General features: G+C 37.8%; 1 protein-coding gene across 6 annotated transcripts in view; it reads left to right on the top strand.

The window, feature by feature from the left end:
• ATP8B4 (ATPase phospholipid transporting 8B4 (putative)) overlaps positions 1-24,034 on the top strand; it is a 305,125-nt gene that overhangs the window by 163,533 nt on the left and 117,558 nt on the right. For all 6 annotated transcript variants that reach the window (XM_061157127.1, XM_061157129.1, XM_061157123.1 and 3 more), the window contains exons 7-9: positions 6,062-6,134; positions 14,220-14,290; positions 19,285-19,367. In XM_061157127.1, the coding sequence (XP_061013110.1) occupies positions 6,062-6,134; positions 14,220-14,290; positions 19,285-19,367 (227 nt within the window). The remainder of the gene's footprint in view (positions 1-6,061; positions 6,135-14,219; positions 14,291-19,284; positions 19,368-24,034) is intronic.

The following is a 24,034-nucleotide window of genomic DNA, read 5'->3' as shown; positions in this document are numbered from 1 at the left end:
TTTCAAAATCTTGAAATTTCTTGATTCAGTACAATGAATTAACTTGCTTTCCGAGTATTTGTATACTGCAAATCCTCTATTAAAATGGGAGGGTTTTTCTTGACAAATGTAAAAGCAAAGTTTAAAAATACTGAGTCTGTGGAGCCAAGTGTCATTGTCACGGTGCAAAAGGCCATCCTGTTTTCCCTTCACGAAGCCATGATGGACACTTGCTTCAAACATGACCCTTGAGAGCAGTTGCACCACACATGGAGAGTCAGGGAATGTCCGTTTTGTTGTGTCAGGATGATGACAAAATGAAATGATCACACCAACCAAAATCTTAGAAAAAGTCTATAAGTATTTTGAAGATAAGCTTTAATGGAAATTTTCCTATCTGTCCCTCCAGCCCTTGATATGTCTTTGATGTTGTGTGGTCAGTGGTGGTGGCAGTGGGTAGGAAAAGAAACTATGGTGGGATTTAAAATCTATTTAATTTAAATTCCTTTGCAGATCTTTATCTGTTTATATTTGTTAGTAAGTTTGGTATTTCTATAGTTATGATCCTTAGTGCTCATTGCAGTGTACTCTGAGGTCCTAGTTAAGTGCAGTTATAATTATCTGGTAAGAAGGAATAGGAAATAACATTAAGAAACTCCTCCAATTGTATTATACATATTGATTGTTCTGTAGATATATATTCAAATGAGAGGCTTAACCAAGAACATATGGTTTACCAGTGTCTCCAGGCCCTTTTTTTTTCCATGACCCTAATTACATCTGTAGAACATTACTTTGTCCTCTGCAAAATAATGTTCTGTACTTCTTCCTCCTCTTCTTGGTTCAGTTTCTGGTAGCCTTTTCAAGTCATAACTTTTTTTTTTTTTAAGGGATTTGTTTGATGTGGACCATTTTTAACTCTTTATTGCATTTGTTACAATATTACTTCTGTTTTATGTTTTGTTTTTTTCTTTTTTTTGACCCTGAGGCATGTGGGATCTTACCTTCCTGACCAGGGATCAAACCTGTGCCCCCTGCATTGGAAGATGAAGTCTTAACCTCTGGATCGCCAAGGAAGTCCCAAGTTGTAGCTTTCTATCATAATCATCTTTGTAAGGGTTATGCTGTCTACTTGGTAGGAGGCCATCTGAAAATCTGGCAAATGTGTTGTTGTGTCAGTTATTGATGAAGTAGCTGGATAGTGCTAGGGTCAGGGTCAACATTCAAAGAATACCACTAGCTGTTTTTTTGTCATATTGGTAATTAGTTTTGATAATAATTGTTTCGAGGAAATATCTCCCATGATTGTGTACCTTCAAAACAATATTTTACTTCAAGTTCAGAAAAATTTTGTGTCAGACAGCATTGTTGCCTTGTGTTCTCTTTGGCTCATTGGTCACAGAGGTGATATTATGTCCTGTGAAATGTGTGCATGCATATCCCAGGTTTTTAAGATTCAGATGCTGTTAGTCATAGACTTCGGAAGCCAAGTGTTTGGAGTGCTGCTTCTTAGGGAAGGACTTTACATTGGGATAGGTGGAGATGGATAGGTGACCAAGGACAAGAGTAGGTGTTCAGAGGTATCTGGAGTTACAAAGGGGCCTTTTGGGAAGAAGCGCTCCAAGGTACATGTTCTGGGAAGAGGGCAGACAGGTGGCAAGAGAAAAGAAGGAGTAGAGTGAGATAAACTAAGGGAGACTGGGTTCATATAGGTATTATTAATCTTTTCTGCCTTTTTGGCCTGTTGGATGATGTTAGCAGACTAATGGTCAGATCTTGATAGAGAATGGTCAGATGATTGATTCTAAGTGTTTTACTATTTTTGGAAATATTTAATAAGTTAGAGAGTAGAGGGTAAAATACAAATAGGGGTGTGTGACTCAATATGCCAGCAAATTTGGAAAACTAAGCAATGGTCACAGGACTGGAAAAGGTCAGTTTTCATTCCAATCCCAAAGAAAGGCAGTGCCAAAGAATGCTCAAAGTACTGCACAATTGCATTCATCTCACATGCTAGTAAAGTCATGCTTAAAATTCTCCAAGCCAGGCTTCAGCAATACGTGAATCGTGAACTTCCAGATGTTCAAGTTGGTTTTAGAAAAGGCAGAGGAACCAGAGATCAAATTGCCAACATCTGCTGGATCATTGAAAATGCAAGAGAGTTCCAGAAAAACATCTATTTCTGCTTTATTGACTATGCCAAAGCCTTTGACTGTGTGGATCACAATAAACTGTGGAAAATTTTGAAAGAGATGGGAATACCAGACCACTTGACCTGCCTCCTGAGAAATCTGTATACAGGTCAGGAAGCAACAGTTAGAACTGGACATGGGACAACAGAATGGTTCCAAATAGGAAAAGGAGTACGTCAAGGCTGTTTATTGTCACCCTACTTATTTAACTTATATGCAGAGTACATCATGAGAAACGCTGGACTTGATGAAGCACAAACTGGGAATCACGATTGCTGGGAGAAATATCAATAACCTCAGATATGCAGATGATACCACCCTTATGGCAGAAAGTGAAGAAGAACTAAAGAGCCTCTTGATGAAAGTGAAAGAGGAGAGTGAAAAAGTTGGCTTAAAGCTCAACATTCAGAAAACTAAGATCATGGCATCCAGTCCTTCATGGCAAATAGATGGGGAAACAGTGGAAGCAGTGGCTGACTTTATTTTTCTGGGCTCCAAAATCAGTGCAGATGGTGATTGCAGCCATGAAATTAGAATACGCTTACTCCTTGGAAGGAAAGTTGTGACCAACCTAGACAGCATATTAAAAAGCAGACACATTACTTTGTCAACAAAGGTCCATCTAGTCAAAGCTATGGTTTTTCCAGTGGTCATGTATGGATGTGAGAGTTGGACTATAAAGAAAGCTGCGCACAAAAGAATTGATGCTTTTGAACTGTGGTGTTGGAGAAGACTCTTTTTTTTTTTTTCCATTTATTTGTATTAGTTGGAGGCTAATTACTTTACAATATTGTAGTGGTTTTTGCCATACATTGACATGAATCTGCCATGGATTTACATGTGTTCCCCATCCTGAAACCCCTCCCACCACCCTCCCCATCCCGTCCCTCTGGGTCATCCCAGTGCCCCAGCCCCGAGCACTTGTCTCATGCATCCAACCTGGACTGGTGATCTGTTTCACACTTGATAGTAAACATGTTTGAATGCTGTTCTCTCAGATCATCCCACCCTTGCCTTTTCCCATAGAGTCCAAAAGTCTGTTCTATACATCTGTGTCTCTTTTTCTGTCTTTCATATAGGGTTATCGTTACCATCTTTCTAAATTCCATATATATGCATTGGTATACTGTATTGGTGTTTATCTTTCTGGCTTACTTCACTCTGTATAATGGGCTCCAGTTTTATCCATCTCATTAGAATTGATTCAAATGTATTCTTTTTAATGTCTGAGTAATATTCCATTATGTACATGTACCACAGCTTCCTTATCCATTCATCTGCTGATGGACATCTAGGTTGCTTCCATGTCCTGGCTATTATAAACAGTGCTGCGATGAACATTGGGGTGCATGTGTCTCTTTCAGATCTGGTTTCCTCGGTATGTATGCCCAGAAGTGGGATTGCTGGGTCATATGGCAGTTCTATTTCCAGTTTTTTAAGGAATCTCCACACTGTTTGGAGAAGATTCTTGAGAGTCCCTTGGACTGCAAGGAGAACCAACCAGTCCATCCTAAAGGAGATTAGTCCTAGGTGTTCATTGGAGGGACTGATGTTGAAGTTGAAACTCCAATAGTTTGGCCACCTGATGCAGAGAGCTGACTCATTGGAAAAGACCCTGATGCTGGGAAAGATTGAGGGCAGGAGGAGAAGGGTACAACAGAGGATGAGATGGTTGGATGGCATCACTGACTCGATGGACATGGGTTTAGGAGGACTCCGGGAATTGGTGATGGACAGGGAGGCCTGGCGTGCTGCAGTTCATGGGGTCACAAAGAGTCGGACATGACTGACTGAACTGAACTGAACTGAACTTAGGGTCAGAGGAGAATGAGCACAAGGATCTAGCATGAGGAAAGCGATTTTCTCTGCTTTATCACTCTGATTTATTTTCCCAGTAGGAATCCATATTGGCCATATCAGATTCCTCCTTATCAGGAATTATTTCCATGCCTTGGGATTTTGCAGATTGTTTTCTTAAGGGGATTTTATTTCACTATTGTTACAAGTGTAGCAGTTAATTCAAGTAATTCCCAAGGATACCACCAGACTTTTAAAAGCATCTTTTCCAATTGCTTCGGTTTTATGGGGGGAAATATTACAACACTAGAGAAAAACAAGTTAGAGTTAAGTAAGAAAACTCAGGTTTTGATTTATTCCCCCCAAATAGTGGCTGTTGTTACTTATCTGTGTTGTTACTTAATTCTTAAATGTACATTTTGAAATGTATAAGAGATCCTATAGAGTTTCCTTTTAACTTGGGTTGACTTTTCCATTTGGGTGGAAGAGGTAGGATGTGGTCCTTCCTAGAGCTTAGAGTATACAGGTAGTAGGAATAAGAGTTTGCAAATGAGAGTTAGTGCCTTCTCAGCATCTTCTTGATGCAGAGGTACTTTTGGTAGAGACTTCAGGGAAATTCAGTAGTAGTGCAGTTTCCATAAATAAAGACATGGTCTCTGTCTTGGTCTCATTTTATTTGAGATACTGTTCCCTGAGAAATGTCACTAATGCCTCAAAGTAGATACCCCAGGAGAAACAGACCAACACATAATCTATTTATACCTGTAAAAAGAAATAAAATGAGATTTAAAGGCTTCCTAGGTTTTCTCATTGTCATCAAACTAGATAAAGTGCAGAGAAGTATGGCACTGGAAAAATGAATGAATTCTGGCTAGAGATGAAAATGCTTCAATTGAAAACTTTCCAGAACAACATGTACTTGGATCTGTATTAAAGAGAAATTCTTTGAGTGTTTAAGCCAAATGACCCAGCAGGGTTGATAGTGTGAGGCATATTTCACAGTTGTATAAATATTTAAAACTGTTTTCCAGCCTATAAAACAAGTAAATTAGGTTGTTTTTCAAAAACTTCACAATGAAATTAACCTGCCCACCTTAACTTGTTGGGAAACCTGCCCTTCTTGTCGCAGCCTTCTCTTCTAGAAGGAATTGCCAGGAAAGAGGTGTGATGAAGGTTTCCAACTCAGAAAACAAAGCTGGTTTACATTTCAGAGAACTTCAGAAAGAGCATCATTGATACTCACAGGTGGTGTGTTTCCAGATGGGCTGTCGTCCTAACTTGTTGAGAGGGGCCTGACCAACGAGACACTACAGCTTTTTGTCATAAACCGCTTTGAACTTGGTGAAGGTAGACTTGGGACTCCATTATATACTTGAGCCTCAAAGAAAACAGTGTAACATCTTGACCATGTTCTCAATTCTGAGCTGTTCATCCTAGCTGTTAGAATGCCACCAAGCCTGTCCTTTGGCCAGGGTCCTGTGATGATTTGCAGGTGGTCTTTCTTGTTCAGTCTTCCAAGGCTTCTTTTGTCATTGATTGCTGCTCTTGTCCTTTCCAGAATTTTTATTCTTTTCCTCTTGCATTCTAGCTGTTGCCCTGGACTACTGTCCCTTGCCTCTGTCTCCTTCATATATTGCCTCCAGTTAAACAGACTTCTGAGACAACAGCCGTGATGTTTTTATATTTATTAACATAGAATTTGAAAAGAGTATTAATGACTAAATTTATTCCCTTCCTTTCCCCTGAGCTTTTTTTTTTTAAAATTTTCTGCAAGTAAGAGTTAATAGCTGCTATACAAAGCTGGCACCATGGAGTGGTGGGAAGAGTACATGCCAAGAGTTAGGCATTTTGAGTCTAGCTCTAGAGATAACTAACTCACTGGGTCTTTGGGCAAATCACTTCACCTCGCTTGACCTCTCTCTAGTTCCCACATCACTCAGGTAAACGACTTTGTTATGCAAGGCTCTTTGAATTGAGCATTCTGGGAAAAAAGTTTTACTTGCTTCTTCTGTTATATGATGCTGTATTGTGAATATATTCTCTTGATTCTTCTCTATTCCTGAAAAAAAAATTAATTTTGTTTTTGTTCTTAGATTGCAGAATGAAAAATGGATGAACGTCAAAGTGGGAGACATCATTAAATTAGAAAATAACCAATTTGTTGCTGTGAGTATTTCCTATTGTTTAAAGAAGTTGTCTCAGGTTAAACTAGCATATGTACTAAACTATTTACACTTGCAAATTCAGCAAATCTGTACTAATTTAGCATAACTAAGGAGGGAATACTAAGAAGCATTATTAAAATGTCTCAATTATAAGATACTTTTAAGGACATATTGATTAATTACTTTCAGTAACATGATAACTCAGACAGGCTGAGTGATTGTCACCTTGTTATTTTCTTTGGGGTCTTTTAAACTAATAGATAAAAAGATTTAAAATCGTTTGATGTAAATAACAGTTTTTAAAATGCTCCAGAATACTTGAAAAATAGTTCGTTCCCACGTAGTTGGAATACTGTCCCCTAATAATGGAATTAATACTGTTAATTTGCAGAATTTTAGGAGAAAAGACTAGATAGAGAAAGAGGAAAATGAATGCTCTTTCCTGAATAATCACAGTCAGAAAATATTGATTGAATGTTCTCACTAAATGCTATTTTTGAGGTTTTACTTTGTCTTGCAAATGCACTATAATTTATGTTTTCAAGATGCCTGTGTTACAGTTCCGTTAATAAAATTCAAGGGATCAATTTAGACTAAAATATGTGACTAACTATAGATCATATTAAATGCAATGCTATATATAAAAGCTATTCAGAACAGGATTAAAAATTCTATATAGTCTTTATGTCAAACATATTAAATTAGTCAGGAAAATTTTTGTGTTAATACCATTTTATTTATCAAGTTGTGTTCGTCATTAAATCTGAGACATTTTCCCACAGGATAACATAAACGGCCCCAAGATCTAATTATGAGAACAACTCAATTGAGACTCTTAAATATTCACTTTCAGAAGCAGTTTTCTTTCATTAAGTCATTTTCTGTGTATAGTGATTCTCGAGAGCAACCCATGCTAAGGCAATTAGTCTGTGAACAGGACATTCAATAAAAGTTCACGAGAATTTGTTGTATGGCTCAAGAATGTCAAACAGAGGCTCTGGAACAACCTAGAGGGGTGGGATGAGGAGGGAGGTGTGGGAGGGAGATCCAAGAGGGAGGGGACACATGTATACCTATGACTGATTCATGTTTGGCAAAAACCAGCACAATACTGTAAAGCAATGATCCTTCAATTAAAAATAAATAAAGTAAAAATAGTAGGATTAGCACACTATATTATAGAGGAGACAACAGAAAATTCCCTCACCCTTTCTGCTACATGGGGACACAGAAAGAAGATGGCTGTCACTGAATGAGGACATCCTGCAGTCAGTGTCTCGATCTTGGAATTCCCAGCCTCTGGAACTATCAGAGATAAAATTTCTGTTGTTTAAAAGTCAAAAAAAGAAAAAAAGAAATTCACACTTTAAGTAGAGATGTGCTTATTTCTCTGACCCCATAGTATATCTGTGTTCCAACTTGCCTTCTGAAGCCTTAATATTCTAACTTGCACTTTCCTTGGTCTTTGTTTTTAATTTAGTTGTATTTTCTGTGTTATAGTATACACACTGCTTCTTATTGCAAACCTTTCTGTGGAATGAAACATGGAGTCAAGTATAAGTGCAGGCATCACATGGCAGGAAACCAGTTCCACAAACACATCGTTAGCATTGGTTTAAAATGAATCCACATTTAGATGAGTTCCCGTGAAGTCAGTGACCCATGTGTCCCAGCACTGTCCAGTAGAACTTTCTGCAGTGAAGAAGATGTTCTATGTTTGTGCTGTCCAAATATAGAACAGTCAGAAGCACCTTGTGGATATGGAATCCTGGTAATCTGGTTATGCAACTGAGGAACTGAAAATTAAGTTCTATTTAATTTTAATTAATTTAGATTTAAACAGCCACGTGTGACTTGTGGCTTCCTTATTGGGCAGTGCAGATGTAGCCTTTTCATTGTGGTCATGCGATGGGGCAGAAATGCTTATTTATTCCCAACCCTTCCCTAGGTCCTGTTGTTCTTGCTTTCACTTGGAGGGACAGCAACAAAATAACACTGCATCTTGCACCCCCTTGCTTGCTCCCCTCTCTTTCCCAGGAGTGACTTCTCTGATTGTCAAGTGTGGGGCAGTAACAGGTGTGCATGACCTGGCACTTCCTTTTTCCCTTTCTCTTCAGGCTCTGTCTGTGTACAGAGAGAACATTCTGACCTGCTTGGTCACAGCATTCATTTTATAGGAGTAAATCCCCATGGTGGGGGTGATGGGAGGGTCTGGGTAGTTTTGATCCTCCAGAGAGCTTCATCTATGGCTGGATAATCTATCTATCCAGAGAGAAGTATTAGCAAGCCCACTCAGCCCATAGACCTAAAGCCTGGTCTCCATCTGCTTGGTCAGTAGCAGATGATATTTTTCTAATTTCTAGTCATGTCTGTCTGACTCCTACAATTATAGTTCTGTTGGTTTAGTCTTTAGATAAGTGAGGGGGTCCTCCCAATGCCAGAACACTTCAGTGCCTCTTGATTAGGTCACTTTGTTCAAAAGTTTTCCATGTGCAGCTACTCAGCACCTATGAAGCTGTTTTCAAGGACAAATAAATGTTTCTATGGGTGAACTTAGAAGTGCTAATATAACTTCCTACTCCCTGGCATCAGCTGTTAGAGGCTATCAGAGAGCTTACATGTGGCGAGCAACAATCACAGGTCTCTGAAAGAGACTCACTTCTGAGTTACTGCACTGAGGTAGAGCCTGGGAAACCAGATCATGAAGATCATGAAAAATCATAGCTAGCCTTTATTGACTACATGCCACATATCAGATAATATTACAAGCTCTTTATACAGCTTAACTTATTTAATCCTCACATTAGTCCAATGACAGCAGATTATGTACTATTATTGTTCCCATTTTACAGATAAGAAAATAGAGGTACAGTGCCATCAGATAGCTTGTCAATAGGAGGGTTAGGAGTTAAACTCCATCTGGGTTTTAACCCCACTCTTTACCACTACCATATGCAGCTCCTGCCTCCATTAAAAGACCTGTCCTAATTACCTTGAGCCTGGGCTTCCAGAGTCAGAGCCTCTAGGCTTGGACGCTAGAAGTGCTGCTCCCAATTCTAATGCATAGCCTCTAACTGTCAAACTTAGAATTTCTAACTTGACTTAAGCCACCTATCAGTACACATTAAGCAAGGAAAGGAGCTTGTCTGACTTAACCAGTTAGCTGGCCTGTTAAGAGTTACCTCTGTTTTCCAGATAAGGAATCCTTACTGCCCTTTACCTTAAAAAAAAAAAAAAAAAAAAATCTAAAACACTTCTGGACCAAATTTCCAGACCTCCTATTTTTATTTTAGGACCAAGAAAAAATGGAGAGCATAATTCAGTTATCACGATGAGACTGACTTGCATTAGATGAATCAAGTAAATGGTGTGAGAAAACCACACTGCAGAGTTCCCGATATTGGTAGACCCTCGTCCCTGGGAACCATGCCTACCTTCCTCCTTTAATTGACTGCAGTGCTATTTTCCTGTTTTGCTTTTCTTGTCTGGTGGTAGAAATAAACCTTTTCCTGGACAGGAGCATATTTGAATTTCATATGAATTTAGTTGTTTAGCTTATTTGGAAAAAGCTCTCCCTCCATCCCCTCCACAAAATGGCCTTTGTGTTTTAGATGTTTACAACAGTAAATTTTTGCTTTAGAACAAAGGCATTCTTCTGCTACAGAAACTGAAAATTTCACCTTAAGAAATGAAAGGACTAGTTTGACCTAAACTCCAGTCCTGACCACTGACAGGCTTTGTCTCTCTGGACCCATCATCAGGGCATCTCATCCAGTGTTTTTTTCAGCATCTTTTAAAGGATATCCTTTTAGGGAGGCCATTTTGTGGCTGAATTGCCTTTTCAGTTATTTTAACTTTTATAACTTCAGAGTTATTTGTTTTACTCTAATTGCTGAAATAAATCTTCCTCTTTTTTTTTAAATGTGAAATGTTCAACATGCATTTTTGGATCTGAAATTTTAAAGAAAAATATTAACTATAATCTTACACATTTTCATTTTTATGACTTCATTCTGATTTTTGTCCATATCAACATATTTTTCCATAAGTCATTCATGCCACATGAGCCATTTTGGATTTTTATTTTTGGATTGTAAAAGAATAAAAGAAGAGATAATTTTGTAGATGATAAAGAAGAATTCCATGTTTGAGAATGGCTTAAAAAATGAAGAGAGATCCAAATATGATGTTTCAATTAATTCTACAGATTTATCTTTCCATTTGGTTATGAATCAAATCCCAATATTCTTTCACCCTCGTAGTTTTGATTTTTGAACACTAGCAAAGCAAAATGCTGTTTATTATTTATAGTTGTATTCCGGTCATTCTGTAGCCAACCAGAAGAAAAAGTATGCATTTTGGGACCAGAGGGCTGAGTTCTAGTTCTAGCTTTGTGCTTTAAGCTCCATATGGTCATGAGTATGGCTTTAAATCTCTTAGAGCCTTGGGTTCCTCTATTAGACGTGATGAAGCTTTCACCATGACTTGCTATGGGCATTGCGTGAGTTAATTTAGTTCATCTAGTGCTTGTCAGGCTGGAAATGACCTTCCCAGGTTTCTTATCCACACAGTAGGAACATTATCCCCTAATGAGACTGTTGAGAGAATAAAGTGATACAATTATGTGAATGTTTTGTTAGCCCTTAGCTGCACAGCTTTTAGATGTTATATAAGTGCTTGAGGTTTAGCTTCATTGGCTCTTTAATTCAACAAACATTAATTATGCCTAATAAATCTAGGAGTCTAGTGTCATTGGCTCTTAGAACTTACAGATGTGCAGCAGATTCTTTTCAAGAGTCCTCTGGCTGGTATATTTGTTTCAGGTCTCCATGAAGCTGCTACTTGGGCTTTTTGTTACCTGTGGAAGGTGGCTGAAGAGTCACTGTGTTAAAAACAGTCTTCAATTCTTGAGAGATATAGTTGAGTCTTTCCTGGGAGGGCACAGGGAAAGGGAACCAGTAATTGACAGAACAAAGTATTGGGTTGGCCAAAAAGTTTGTTCAAGCTTTTCTATAACGTCACTTGGAAACCTAAACTAACTTTTTGGCCAACCCAGTACAAATAAGAGTCTAAGGAAGATGGGTATGGTTGGAATTAACTGCTGCATTGTCCCACTGTGAGTTCCAGTAATCACACTTTCTGTTACTGTACTTCATTCCTGCTAACATCTCTGCCTGCAAGGACCTGCCCTCCATTCCATCTGGAATCTTCCATGAAGCCCTTCCTTAGCTACCAATCAGATTTACCCCTTTCTCACTTGCATTCCTCCCATAGCACTTTGTTAATAAGATACTTAGAACCCTTATCATAGTCTGCCTTTACTAAACTATAAAATCCTTGAAGTAAAGGAGTTTTCACTCTATTTAGTACTCCTGGCAGTATATGCCTTGAATTGCCTAGATTCACATCCTAGTGCCCTACTTTGTGGCCTCAAACAAGTTACTGAACCTCTCTGGGCCTCACTTTACTCATCTGTAAAGTAGAGATAGCAACAAGATATACATTTAGGATTTCTTTGAGTTAAATAAAATGCTGCATTAAGGCTAGGTGATATAGAATAGTGCCAGACACATAGTAAGAACTCACCAAATTTTGGCTATTGGTATTATAAACACCTCCAACTCAAACACAAGTTTCTGGATCGACTAGGAATTGGGTCCCTGGGAGATATTGAAGGGATCAGCTTGAGGAGGACTGACCTGAGACTGACAGAGTGTTGGGGAATGTTGGGCCCTAAGACCACCCATGTGTTGCTCCACTCCCTTCTCCAAAGAGTAGAGGGCAATCCAGTACTAACAAGGCTGTTACTACAGCTCTCCTGCCCTTCCTTTCCAAAAGGACTACCGAGTGCATGTGGAAGTAGGGCGGCATGATGGTGAATTAGCTGGCCACTGCACATTCACACATCCTCTTCCGCTACGATGGATGAACAAAACTTGAGAAGAGAAGTTAGCAAAAGGAAATACCAAAACTCAGCATTTGGGCTGGGAGAACAGGAAGTGAGGGGAGGCAGGACAGAGATTAGGGAGTGGGAAAACAGGAGGAAGGTTCAGGGGACATAGAAAAAGTTGACAGTGGAGGTGACGGGAGGAGGCAGGGAAGGTAGATGAAGGGAAGGTAGAAGTCCCAGCTTCCCAAGGTATAGAGAGAGCAGTAAGCTAGCCCAGAACCTGTGAGGTTTACACTTTCTGCCTCTAGGAGGTTGAGTCACTGCTCAGGAGAAAATTCAGTCACCAGGTGGCAGTGGTGCCTCAGTCACATGTTCTGAGTCAACTGTGGCCAACAGTCCCTCTCCTTATTTACTGAAAATATGTGTTAAGGCAGCTGAGCTCAAAATTACGCAGTAACATTGGATAGTTCTTACTAGGCAGGATTTTGAAGAAAAGCAACTGTAGGTACAAATGGTTATCTTTCTCTAAACTTCATAACTATTTTTCAGTCACAGATGGTAGCAATTAGAGAATTCTGGATTTTGTTTAAAATGATCCTGTTAAACTCAGGGAGGAGAACCATAGGCCAAAGAGTGTGAAGCTCTACTGCTGTTGTGCCTTATGCCTTTATTCATTGTAATGCAAATGTGAGAAATAAAATCAAAGTACATTTTCATAACACTTTTTCACTTTAAAAATGTTGGTTTATAACTGGCATATACTTTTCACAAGTCCTCTTCAGAGTGAGTTTGCTTTGGTCATGTTGTGAGAAGTCAGAAAGTAAATAATTTCTGCCTTGACAGACGTCTGTGACTTTTTCATCCAGGGTTGAAGAACCTTGATAGTACAAACCCGTTTATTTTGTTAGGGGTTTGTCACTGAGTTGTTTTTTCAGTTCTGTTTTGTTATGACTTAGACAAAACTATTCCCCCATACATGCAGCTACACCTGGCCTATTTTTGAGTTGAAAATTTAAACACTTGAGAGAATGAAATGAGAAGTTTGATTCTAAATTTAACCTCCAGGCTTTTATAATGGGATATTTCTAATACTTAAAAACCAAAGGTAAGAAAAATTTACAGTTTTGGAATGCCAGTCATACATTTAGAGGTAGAAAATTGTAAGGCTAATATGTCAAAATAAATTGCTATAATTTTAGTCAGTTCTTGTAGATATTCAAATCCTTAAGAATTTCATAAAAACCTTTATTTTAATATTAATTTTGAAATTTCAAATAAACAATTTCCCAATGTAGAAAGCTACTAGACTTCTAAAACTGAATCATGATCAGTCATTTCCAATTTATCTCTGTCCTAGACCAGCTCCTCACCTCTGAATGCTTTCTGTTTTTACCGTGGTTTCTATTCTATCCAGCCCTCTTGCTTAACCCCTGCTTTTCTTCTCTTTCTCTTTTCTTATACACCACCATCTTTTTCTTTTTTTTTTATCTTTTTAAAAAAATATTTATTTTTAATTGAATGATGGTTGCTTTACAGTATTGGTTTGATTTCTGCCATACATCAACATGAATTAGCCATAGGTACACATATGTCCCCTTCCTCTTGAACCTTCCTGTCATCCTGTTTATCTTTTCAAGTTTGTTTTTCCTTTAGTCCTTTTCTCTTTCCTTGCCTCTCATTTTTTTCTATTGTTTTCAATTTTCTCCTGCTGCTTCACTTTTGTCTTTCCCCATTTCTTTGCCTGCCCTCTGCTCTTAACTGATAACTGAAGAATTAGTGTGTGCATATAAGTATTTCCAATTATCTTACTTATTGGAAAACATTTTATATTTTCTATGAGCAATTATCAAAGCAAGAAAGTGGAATTTTATATGTTTCTATAAAAGATATAAATTTTATATAGGAATATATAAAAACTTTATACATTTCTATTAAAAAATAAAGTGGTTGTTAATTTATATGCTGTATCCTGCCCTTGCTTATGTTCTGATGGCCAAGAGAGTGCAGGGCAGGAACAAGGGAGCAGAGGGTGGTTTTGATTCAGGGCATATGTCAGAGAGGTGGAGCAAGACTTCGTGTCTCACTTTTTTTCTAAGGCTCTGCTGACTCATTAGTAATGGAGGGGTGATACAGTGTTGAAGGTGTTCAACCAATCTTCCCCCCTCAAATATTCCTTATCATTGTTTTTCAAAATAGGCTGATCTCCTTCTCCTATCAAGTAGTGAGCCACATGGTCTCTGTTATATTGAAACTGCAGAGCTTGATGGGTAAGTTATTACAATTAAAATAATTGTTTAGATTGGTTTTCAATTTATTTAAGAGCAATAGCTTTAGAAACAAGACCTGACTTAAATCCTAAACCTTAATCTTAGATGCAATGTGTGTGTGTGTGTGTGTGTGTGTGTGTGTGTGTGTGTGTGTATGCATACCATAGAATATTAATCATTAAAAAGAATGGAATAATGCCATTTGCAGCAACAAGGATGGACCTCGAGATTATCATACTGAGTGAAGTAACTCAGAGAAAGACAAATGTCATATATCGCTTAAATGTGGAATCTAAATAAATTGATACAAAGGAACTTAGTTCGAACAGATATAGGCACACTTACGATTACCAAAGGGGTAAATTAGGGATTTGAGATTAACAGATGCATACATTGCTATATATAAAACAGATAAACAGCAAGAATCTACTGTATAATACAGGGAACTATATTAAATATAATAACCTGTAGTGGAAAAGAATCTGAAAAAGAATATATGTGTATATTGAATGACTGCTCTACACCTGAAACCTTGTAAATCAACTATACCTCAATCAAAAAAACCTGAAAAAAAAACCCTTCATTTTATATTCTTGGAAGAAATAAGACTGTTAAATTGCAAAGTCCATTAAAAATGTTTTTTTGGTGTGGACCATTTTCAAAGTTTTTATTGAATTTATTACAGTACTGCTTCTGTTTTATGTGTTGGTGGGTTTTGGCTGTGAGGCACATGGGATCTTAGCCCCTGACCAGGGATTAAATCTGCACCCCCTGCATTGGAAGGTGAAGTCTTAGCCACTGGACCATCAAGGAAGTCCCGCTTAGTCCATTTGCTAGTTACTTTGCAGATCTTGTTAAAACGCTGTCTTTTCTCTTGAATTTATTTCAGGAACAATGAGCTAACTATATATGTGAGTAATATATAGTTTACATAGGGATTCTTCACTGAGATTCCCTGAAAGGGTTTCTTTGTTTATTTGTTTCTAATTTCAAGTGCTTTTATAAGGAAAATGAGAGGAGTGGCAATCAAGATCTCTTGAAGAAAGAATAACTGGTGTTACTTTATAAGGCAACTTTTGGAACTTGGTCAAGTGAGGATGTAGAGAGAGAAGAGAGAAATGAAGTAGAATGCAGTTTTGACATAGACGCTAATTTGGAATTTAGTTATAGACCATATAGTAATTTCATTTCAATGGATTCAGTTAGTCTGTCTGACATAAAAACATTTATTGAACACTTACATTTTAAAGCATGTGCTTGAGATGGATTCTATCATTTAATCCTGACATAGGTACTATAAGCTCTGTTGTATAGGCAAGGAAACGAAAGCTTGGAGAGACTAAAGAATTTGCACCAAACTTCTAACGAATGAAACCAGGACTCAAACCTGGCAGCTTGACAAAAGAGCCCGTGGTTTTAACCACTTCCTTCTAAATCATTGCTGTACTGAGATATCCAAATAGAGATCAGCCTATATGATCCTATCCTTGGTTTGGCAGAAGCTAAAATAGTGCTAAGAGGAAAATTTATAGCTATACGTGTATATACTTGAAAAGAGAAAAAAAAGCCTCAAACCAATTATCAGCTCTTCCATTCATAAGCTAGAAAATAGCAAAATAAACCAAAGCAAGTAGAAGGAAGGAGCAAAGAGAAAAAAAATCAATGAATTTGAAAATAGAAAAAAATATAGAAAAAAGAAGCAAAGAGCTAGTTCTTTGAAAACATCAGTAAAATAGACAAACTTTAAGAAGACTGGGGAAGAAAAAAAAAGATACAAGTTAACAATATCATGAATGAACCAGGGAGTATTATAATAGATCCTGAAGTCATCAAAAAGATATGGAGATACTATGTATAACTCTATACACGTTAACAACCTAGAGTAAATGGACTACTTCATCGAAAAAGTCAGAACTCATCCAGTACGAAATAATTTGAGTAGTCCTGTTATTGTTAAGGAAACAATTCAAATATGAAACATAAAACTATAAAACCTTTAGAAAAAACATAGTAGAAAGTCTTGAAGATTTAAGGCTAGTCAAAGAGTTCTTAGATTTGAGCCCAAAAGCATAATGCATAAAAGGAAAATTTGACAAACTGGACTTGGTCATGTTAAATTTTTTTTTTTTTTCTGTGCAAAAGACTCTGTTAAGAGTATGAAAATAAAGGTTACAGACTAGGAGAAAATAATTGCAACCTATATATCTGACAAAGGACTTTTATCTTGAATATATGAAAAATATTCAAAACTCCACAGTAAAAAAAATCCAATTAGAAAACTGGCAAATGATATTAAGGGACAAGTCACCGAAGATAACTTACAGATGGCAAATAAGTACATGAAAACATGCTCAACAACATTAGCCATTGGGATATTAAAGTTAAAACAACAATGATGTATCACTTCCCACTTATCCTATCAGAATAACCAAAATAAAAAATAGTGAGGACTCCAAATGCTGGCAAGAATGTTGAGAAACCGAATCACTCACACATTGCTGGTGAGAATATAAAAATGCTACAGTCACTCTGGAAAACAGTGTGGCAGTTTCTTAAAAAGCTAAACATGAGGCTCCTGTATAATCCAGCAGTTTCATTACCTGGCATTTATCCCAGAGAAATGACTTATGCTTACACAAAAATTTGTATACAAATGTTTAGGGCAGCTTTATTTGTAATATCTCCAACTAGAAACAACTTATATGTCTGTCACCAGGTGAATGGTTGAACAAACTGGAATATCCATATTGTGGAATATTACTGAGTAACAAAGAGGAATAAACTATTGGTATATGCAACAACCTGAATGTATCTTCACAGAATCATATTGAGTGAAAAAAGTAAATATCAGAAGGTCACATACTGTATTATTTCATTTATATAACATTTCTATAAAATTAGAGAAATAGGTAACAGATTAGGGATTGCCATGAGTTTAAGATGGGTTGGAGGAGGCAGAGAACGTGGTATGTCCATAAACGGAACCCAGAGGAATCCTCGTGTTGATTGAAGTGTTCTGTATCTTGACTGTTAATGTCGGTATCCTGGTTGTGATATTGTGATACAGTTTCGTGAGATGGTACCATAGGAGAAGTTGACTAAAAGGTGAAAAGGATCTTTCTGTATTGTTTCTTATGTTGAAAATCATTTTGAAATTTATCAAGATATTGACCAAAGTGACTGTACCATTTTAGATGTCACTGTTAGTATATGAGATTTTCAGTGACTCTCTATCCTGGTATGATCAGTCTTTAATTTCAGATAGTTCAGATAGTAGGCATGTAGTAGTAGTAGTATTTATATAGTAGGCATGTAGTAGTATCTCATTATGGTTTTATTTTGCATTTCCCTAGTGAGAAATGATAGTGAAATTTGTTTTTTGTTTATCACTGTATTTCTTTTTTAGTGAAGTGTCTGTTCAGATCCTTTATGCATGTGTTATTTTATATTGTCATTTGTAGTTCTTTTACAGATTAAAAAATATTATTTGAGAAAAAAATCAGGAGTTTCGGAAAAAAAAATTTATCAGTGAGGACTCTGTGTGATTATTCTTCCTCTTTAGTTTCCATGTCTGAATATGGAAGTGAGATATTAGAATCCTGAGGAAATAAATTAACATGATGATGAACTTTGATGAGTGACAGCATATATGGAATAGGGCTGAGGAATGAGAGCTGTCTGGTCCAGTTGGTGTGATTGTTTAAATTATTTGAAAAGTCGTTTAAAGGGCAAACGTTTGTCTTTTAATCTCAACACCACTGTCTCATTCTTTTCCATCAAGCCCAACTCAGTTTCTGCCTCAATTATGAAGTTATTTTTGACTGTCTTTACTCATCTCTGCCTCCTAGAATTTGTAGATTTAGATCAATAAGATCTAAATGACTTGAACAAAGTTATTTCAATTATACATTCAGCTTAATGTTTTCTGCAGAAAGCTGTTTGGCTAATGGGCATTCCTTGGATTCAGTTCTTATTGCCATAACATCATTGTGAAACTTAATCATGGAGAAGTTTAGATTAAATGAAGTCTCAGGTATTTGCTCAGTTCTCTAAATTCAGTTTTTCATGGTTTGGCATGCACTTCCAAAAGGTGATATTTGCTTTTTTACCTACCACTTGTTTTCCTCAAGAGGACAGTAACCTTCAGGGCTGCATTGAGTTTCATGGGTGACTATGGTATGTATTCAATCGATATTTGTTGACCCACTACTACTGAACCCACTACTAAACATTTCTGTAAAGACTAAACTCGGACAGATTCTCTTAAACTATGGTAGAAGAGAACTTGGTTGAACTCAGTGAGGAAACTGACATGACAAACTCCTTAAACAGGAGACTTGAGTGATGGCCATAGAATCTTCACTGCTGGTCATTTCATGAGTACCAGACAGCCATCTGTCCAACATATACATGGTCTTGCTTGGAAGATGACCAGCTCCTTGTGATCTATTTAGTTCCTATCTAGTTTTATGGTTCTAGATGTATGGGATTCTTGGCTTGATTCTTCAAGAAAAAGAAAGCTGTATTCCTTTTCCCATTTGTATTTCAGCTACTGTGAAATTAGCTATGACCATCTCTTATAAGTAAAACTTCTGCATAGATACCAGATTCTGGAGTGATACTGACCTCCTTTAACTGGCAACTGTGTTCCTATTCCTAATGTGTTTTGTAACCCACGCATGATGTCTAAGAATGTTCTAATGCAACCATATTTATTATTAATACGTCCTCTGTTTTTCCAAATAGCCAAACAGATCACTGTTGTTACAGAGACGTGCTGTGGATGGAATGCTAACCCTTAGGAGTCTGCAAAGACTTGTCCACTTTCCCGAGATAGTGTGGGAGGTGCGAATGACATTCAGAGGGAGTTTCCTGAATCTCTTGTGTTGGATTTTGCATGTGCTAAAATTGCGGAAATGCCCCTGATTGCTTTGTATAAGATACTGTTGGGCTGTTTCATTTACAAGTTCATGTCATGTCAATTAATTTCACAGGGAAACAAACCTTAAGGTGCGCCACGCGCTCTCAGTTACCTCAGAACTTGGAGCAGATACTAGCAGACTCGCGAAGTTTGATGGTAAGTGTTTAAAACTGAAAAAGACAGACCTCAAAACCAAAAGGCTTTTGTAACGAAGCCATGTAACAAAATAGTTATATGAAATTCAATTTATGTTTCTTCTTATTTGGTGGAAGGACATAAAATTCTCCAAGCATCAAAGCCTGTGATCTCTTCTCACGCTCAAGGGTAAAAGTGTTTAACAAGGGGAGAATGGCTGTATCAGTTCATTGTTCCTTTCATTCTTGTTTTTTCTTCTCTAGACCTCGTTCCCTCTGGTCCCATAATACCCTTCATTTGCCTGACCTGGGTCTCCCTGGAGCCTCATACAGACTTGCTGAGGATGAGTAACAGGCCACACTCCTATTTCTAGCTCTAACTAGCCATGCATTCTCTGGCTCCATAACAAAGACCAAACCCTAGACTACAGATTTGATGAAGACAGTAACTCTGCCTCATATATTTCTGTGTCTTTCAGAATGCCTGGTATAATATCTTAAAGATAATAGGTGTTCAAGAAGAATATTATAATTTATTAATCAGTTGTCAACTGTTGCCCTTTATTTTACACCGGGGTTTTGTTATCACCATCTTCACATCATTCAACCCAGTCCCGTGCTCGTCAGCATGGTCTCCCCTGCCTATTCTACTCCATCTGTGTCTTGTTCTTTCCTATTAAAGCTGTCACAGAGTAGCAAAATTCTTCTAGTCAAAGGAAAAATAATTAATGGTAGGACTTCGGGCATCCTGATAGGTGGTTGGAGAATCTATGGGGTCTTCCTGACACCCCCTCAATGGTCTCTTGCTTTATACACATTTGTATCTGGACTTGGATATCGGTATTTCCATACAGATTTGTTTTATTTATTAACCCATATTTATGAGTTTGAGGCTATCTTTCTAAATGTTTTCTTTGGAGTCTACTAAAGGAAAATGTGGACAAGCATGATCCCGTGAGTTAGAGCACAGGCAGCTTTACATTTTAAAGTTTCTCAGGGCACAACTTAGAGCTCCTATTGCTTGTGCTTTGCATTTGCTTGTAGACTCCATCTGGATACTGTTAATATTTTAATCTTTCTTAAATGAGTGCCATTGTAACAAGTGTTTACAGAAAAAAAGTATTCCTCCAGTTTGAGATTTAAGTCAGGGGAATAGCCAGGAAACTGAATGGCCCAAGAAATATTTTGATTAGATTAAAATAAATTACACATTTTCTACTAAGTAATTTTTTCAATGAAATTTTACTGTTATGTGAATCCAAAAAAGTACATTGTGTTCATGAATCAAAATACTTGCTTAAAACACGTCACGGAATATTCATAGAGTCCTAAAAGGGCAACCTAAATGTAATTTACTCATTTCTTTTCTGACAGAAGTGTACCTTTACACCTCTGTTAATCTATGAGGAGGTAAAAATTCATGACTTCTTGCTTACTTTACTGTTAAAAAGCAGAAAATTATGTTATAATTGACCAGCTCGTTTTCTTTCATAGATACTGGCACAGATAGCCTGCGCTGTGATTTAGTTACAAACAACCCTGAAATCATAGTGGCATAAACAGTAGAAGTTTATTTCTTCCTCATGTCATATCTGATGCAGGTTGGATGGCCTTCTTCATCTTGTAGCTTTGATGCCTAGACTAATGGCCCTTAAGGTGAGCACGTCAGAGTAAGGAGGAGATGAAAGAGACAAGCTAACTTTTAACTGCTCTTCCTCTTACGTTTCATTGGCCAGCGTGGCCAGCGTGAGTCACATGGGTTTGACCTAACTGGAAGGGAGGAAATGAGTATGGAGTTGAGTTGAGTGCTGTTTCTGCCACACCCCGTAACCAGAGGTCAATTCCAGGATTGTGTATAAAGGGACATGCTGGATTAGGTAGATTTCTTACTGGGAACTGCAGGAATGGGGCCAAGAATCTGCCTTCTCAACATGACTCCTCATACCCCTCTCAATCCTCCCTGGCCTGCTTTACTATTTCTTTTTCTCATAGCACTTATCACCATCTGGCATACTCTACAAAGTGCTTATTTTCTGCTTGTTATTTATTGTCTGTCTCTACCTGCTGCAGTGTGAGCTGAACAGGGATCTCTGTTTTGGTCACTGATAAATGCCAAGTCCCTGGAACAAAGCATGGCACAGAGTGATTGCTCAATAAGTCCTTGATGAATGCATGAATAAATGGTGACAGGTGCCAGAGAGTGGGGGACAGGATCAGTCTCAGGCCCCAAAAGACATGGGAGAGCAAAGGAGGGGCATAAGGTAAGGGGCTGGGGGTGGAGTATGAAGTGATGGGTGAAGAGGAGGCTTCCTGATGGGAACTTGTAAGACAAAGCAAGAGTGCGGGGTCCCCTTCTCTTGGAGGGCAGTGGCTGGGAAAGGGGCCATCTGCTGTGGTGGTTTTATAATGACTTTCCTCAGAATCTTTCCACCAAACAGAGTTGAACACAGAAGTCCAAAATTTAAACCAATACAAGTGGTGATGCTTGGGCTAAAGCAGAAAATACTTCTTCACCTAAAATAATTCTTTTATCACAGATGGGATAACAGGTCCAGAGAGATTAAAGGACTTCTCTGTGTGTGTGTGTGTATGTGTATGTATATATATACAGATAAAGTCTTTATTAATACTTAATAAAATTTACTTTAAAAGTGTATTCATAATTATTACTTAATAGTTGTGGCCTGCATTTGCTTCACATAGGTAAGTCACAAAACCTCTAATATATAATAGTTTTTGCCAATAAAGGCAACACAGACCTCTGTTGTCTTTCATTTATACATAAACTGTGATCACTTTTCAGACAACATGTAATGCCAAATTTATGAGGCAGGTACACTTCTGGGCTAAATATCAGATCTCTGCTAAATTTACTTTTTCTTCTTAAATCTTGGGTTGAATTTCAATCTACCATAACATTGAAGGCAACAGGATGTTCTATGGGTTTAGCCATATTAAAATATGACTTCCTATTTCCAAGAAAACATCTGAAAAATGAATAGAGGGATTAAGGGGAAATAAATTCGATAGAATATAAAAATTAGTCTCCCCTCTTAGCAGCCAAATTTAAAGACCAAGGGAGTGATACAATATGTGGAAAAGTCTTTGAAAGAGTTGGAACAGTTAACAAACCCCAAATCTTTCCTGCAATTGCTTTTGCTTTCTTATAGCCTTCAACTTTTCCTTCATTTCCTAGTTTTTAAGCCTTAGTTTTAATTTCATTCTTTCCCTACCTCTCTGACATACATGCCCACACACCAATACTTCTACTATATACACACATTTCTCTCATGATTCTAGCCATCGTTTTTCTTTCCTCCCTTTTTGCATTATTTCTAACTATTCTCTTTGCATCTTTCTCTTTCACTCTTTGTTTTTAATAGTTTATTTATTTCCTCTATCTGAATTCTCTTTTTTCTATTATTTTAAAATCTTTTCTATTTTCATCACTCTCTCTGTATTATTAGTTTATTAATTTTATGGTGGCATGGTGGTAAAGAATCCGCCTCCCAGTGCAAAAGAGACAGCAGATGTAGATTCAGTCCCTGGGTCAGGAAGATCACCTGGAGGAGGAAATGGCTACCCACTCTAGTATTCTTGCCTGGAAAATTCCACGGACAGGGGAGTCTGGCGGGCCACAAAGTGGCCATGGAGTCACAAAGAGTTGGATACAACTGAGCATGCATGACATATCACGTCAAGTTTATCATTAAGCACTTCTAAGGACAAGTTACAATACAAAGTATGTAGAATTACAACATATCTTCACATGTACTATCAAGATTCTTTTGATACTTCTCCTCCATTCTTTTCCTATCCCCTCTTTTAGGTCTCCTCTGTTAACCGTTGTCATAATGGGATTCAATAGATTTCAAGTTTTCCTCTCAGGGCTAAAAAAAATTTCTTTCAATCATAGGAATTAAAACCAGATATTGCATCCTTTAGGTTTCCCAGATGGTTAAGTGGTAAAGAATCCACCTGCTGATGCAGGAGATGCAGGAGACATGAGTTGGATCCCTGGGTCGGAAAGATCCCCTGGAGGGGGAAACGGCAACCGTTCCAGTATTCTTGCCTGGGAAATCCCATTCTTGCCTGGTGGGTTACAGTCCATAGGGTCACAAAAGAGTCAAACAGGACTGAACGACTGAGCACACAACACACGCTGTATCCTTTAGCTTAAATTAAAAGTATGATGTCAGCATTGTGTACATCTGGAAGTGCCCTGCCTGGCTATGGCAAGGTCTGATAGATCAGACAGATGTGTGAGGCATGCCCTTTCTGCCTTTGCTGTGTGTATCTTTTAGCTTGTGACGTCTGGGCAAATCTGAGTGAGATCTTGGTTTTGCTTCTAGTTACCATGTATTTTTTCTCCTGAGATTTGTGTCATACTACTATCCTTAGCACAGAACTACAGTTTCAGTCCTGTATCAAAAGGACATATCATATCTTCTAAGTAGCTGATTACCCGAGTTTCCCAATCCTAACCCAAGAAGCCCCCATTGGGAACTCCAAACTGGGGACAAGAGCAAGCATCAAACCTGAGGTGGGAAGGCCTTAGGATGTCTCTTGTAAGTCTCCCTGCCTCCCCACTTTTGCTCTTAAACCCAAGGACAGTAACTTGGTGGTGGTCTCTTAAGACATGGCATGAACTTTCTTTCTTTTTTTTTCTTCTTTTATCCATTCACTTGG

The sequence above is a fragment of the Dama dama genome, chromosome 12 (assembly GCF_033118175.1).
Source record: "Dama dama isolate Ldn47 chromosome 12, ASM3311817v1, whole genome shotgun sequence".
Lineage (NCBI taxonomy): Eukaryota > Metazoa > Chordata > Mammalia > Artiodactyla > Cervidae > Dama > Dama dama.
This window is presented reverse-complemented; position numbering and strand designations above follow the sequence as displayed.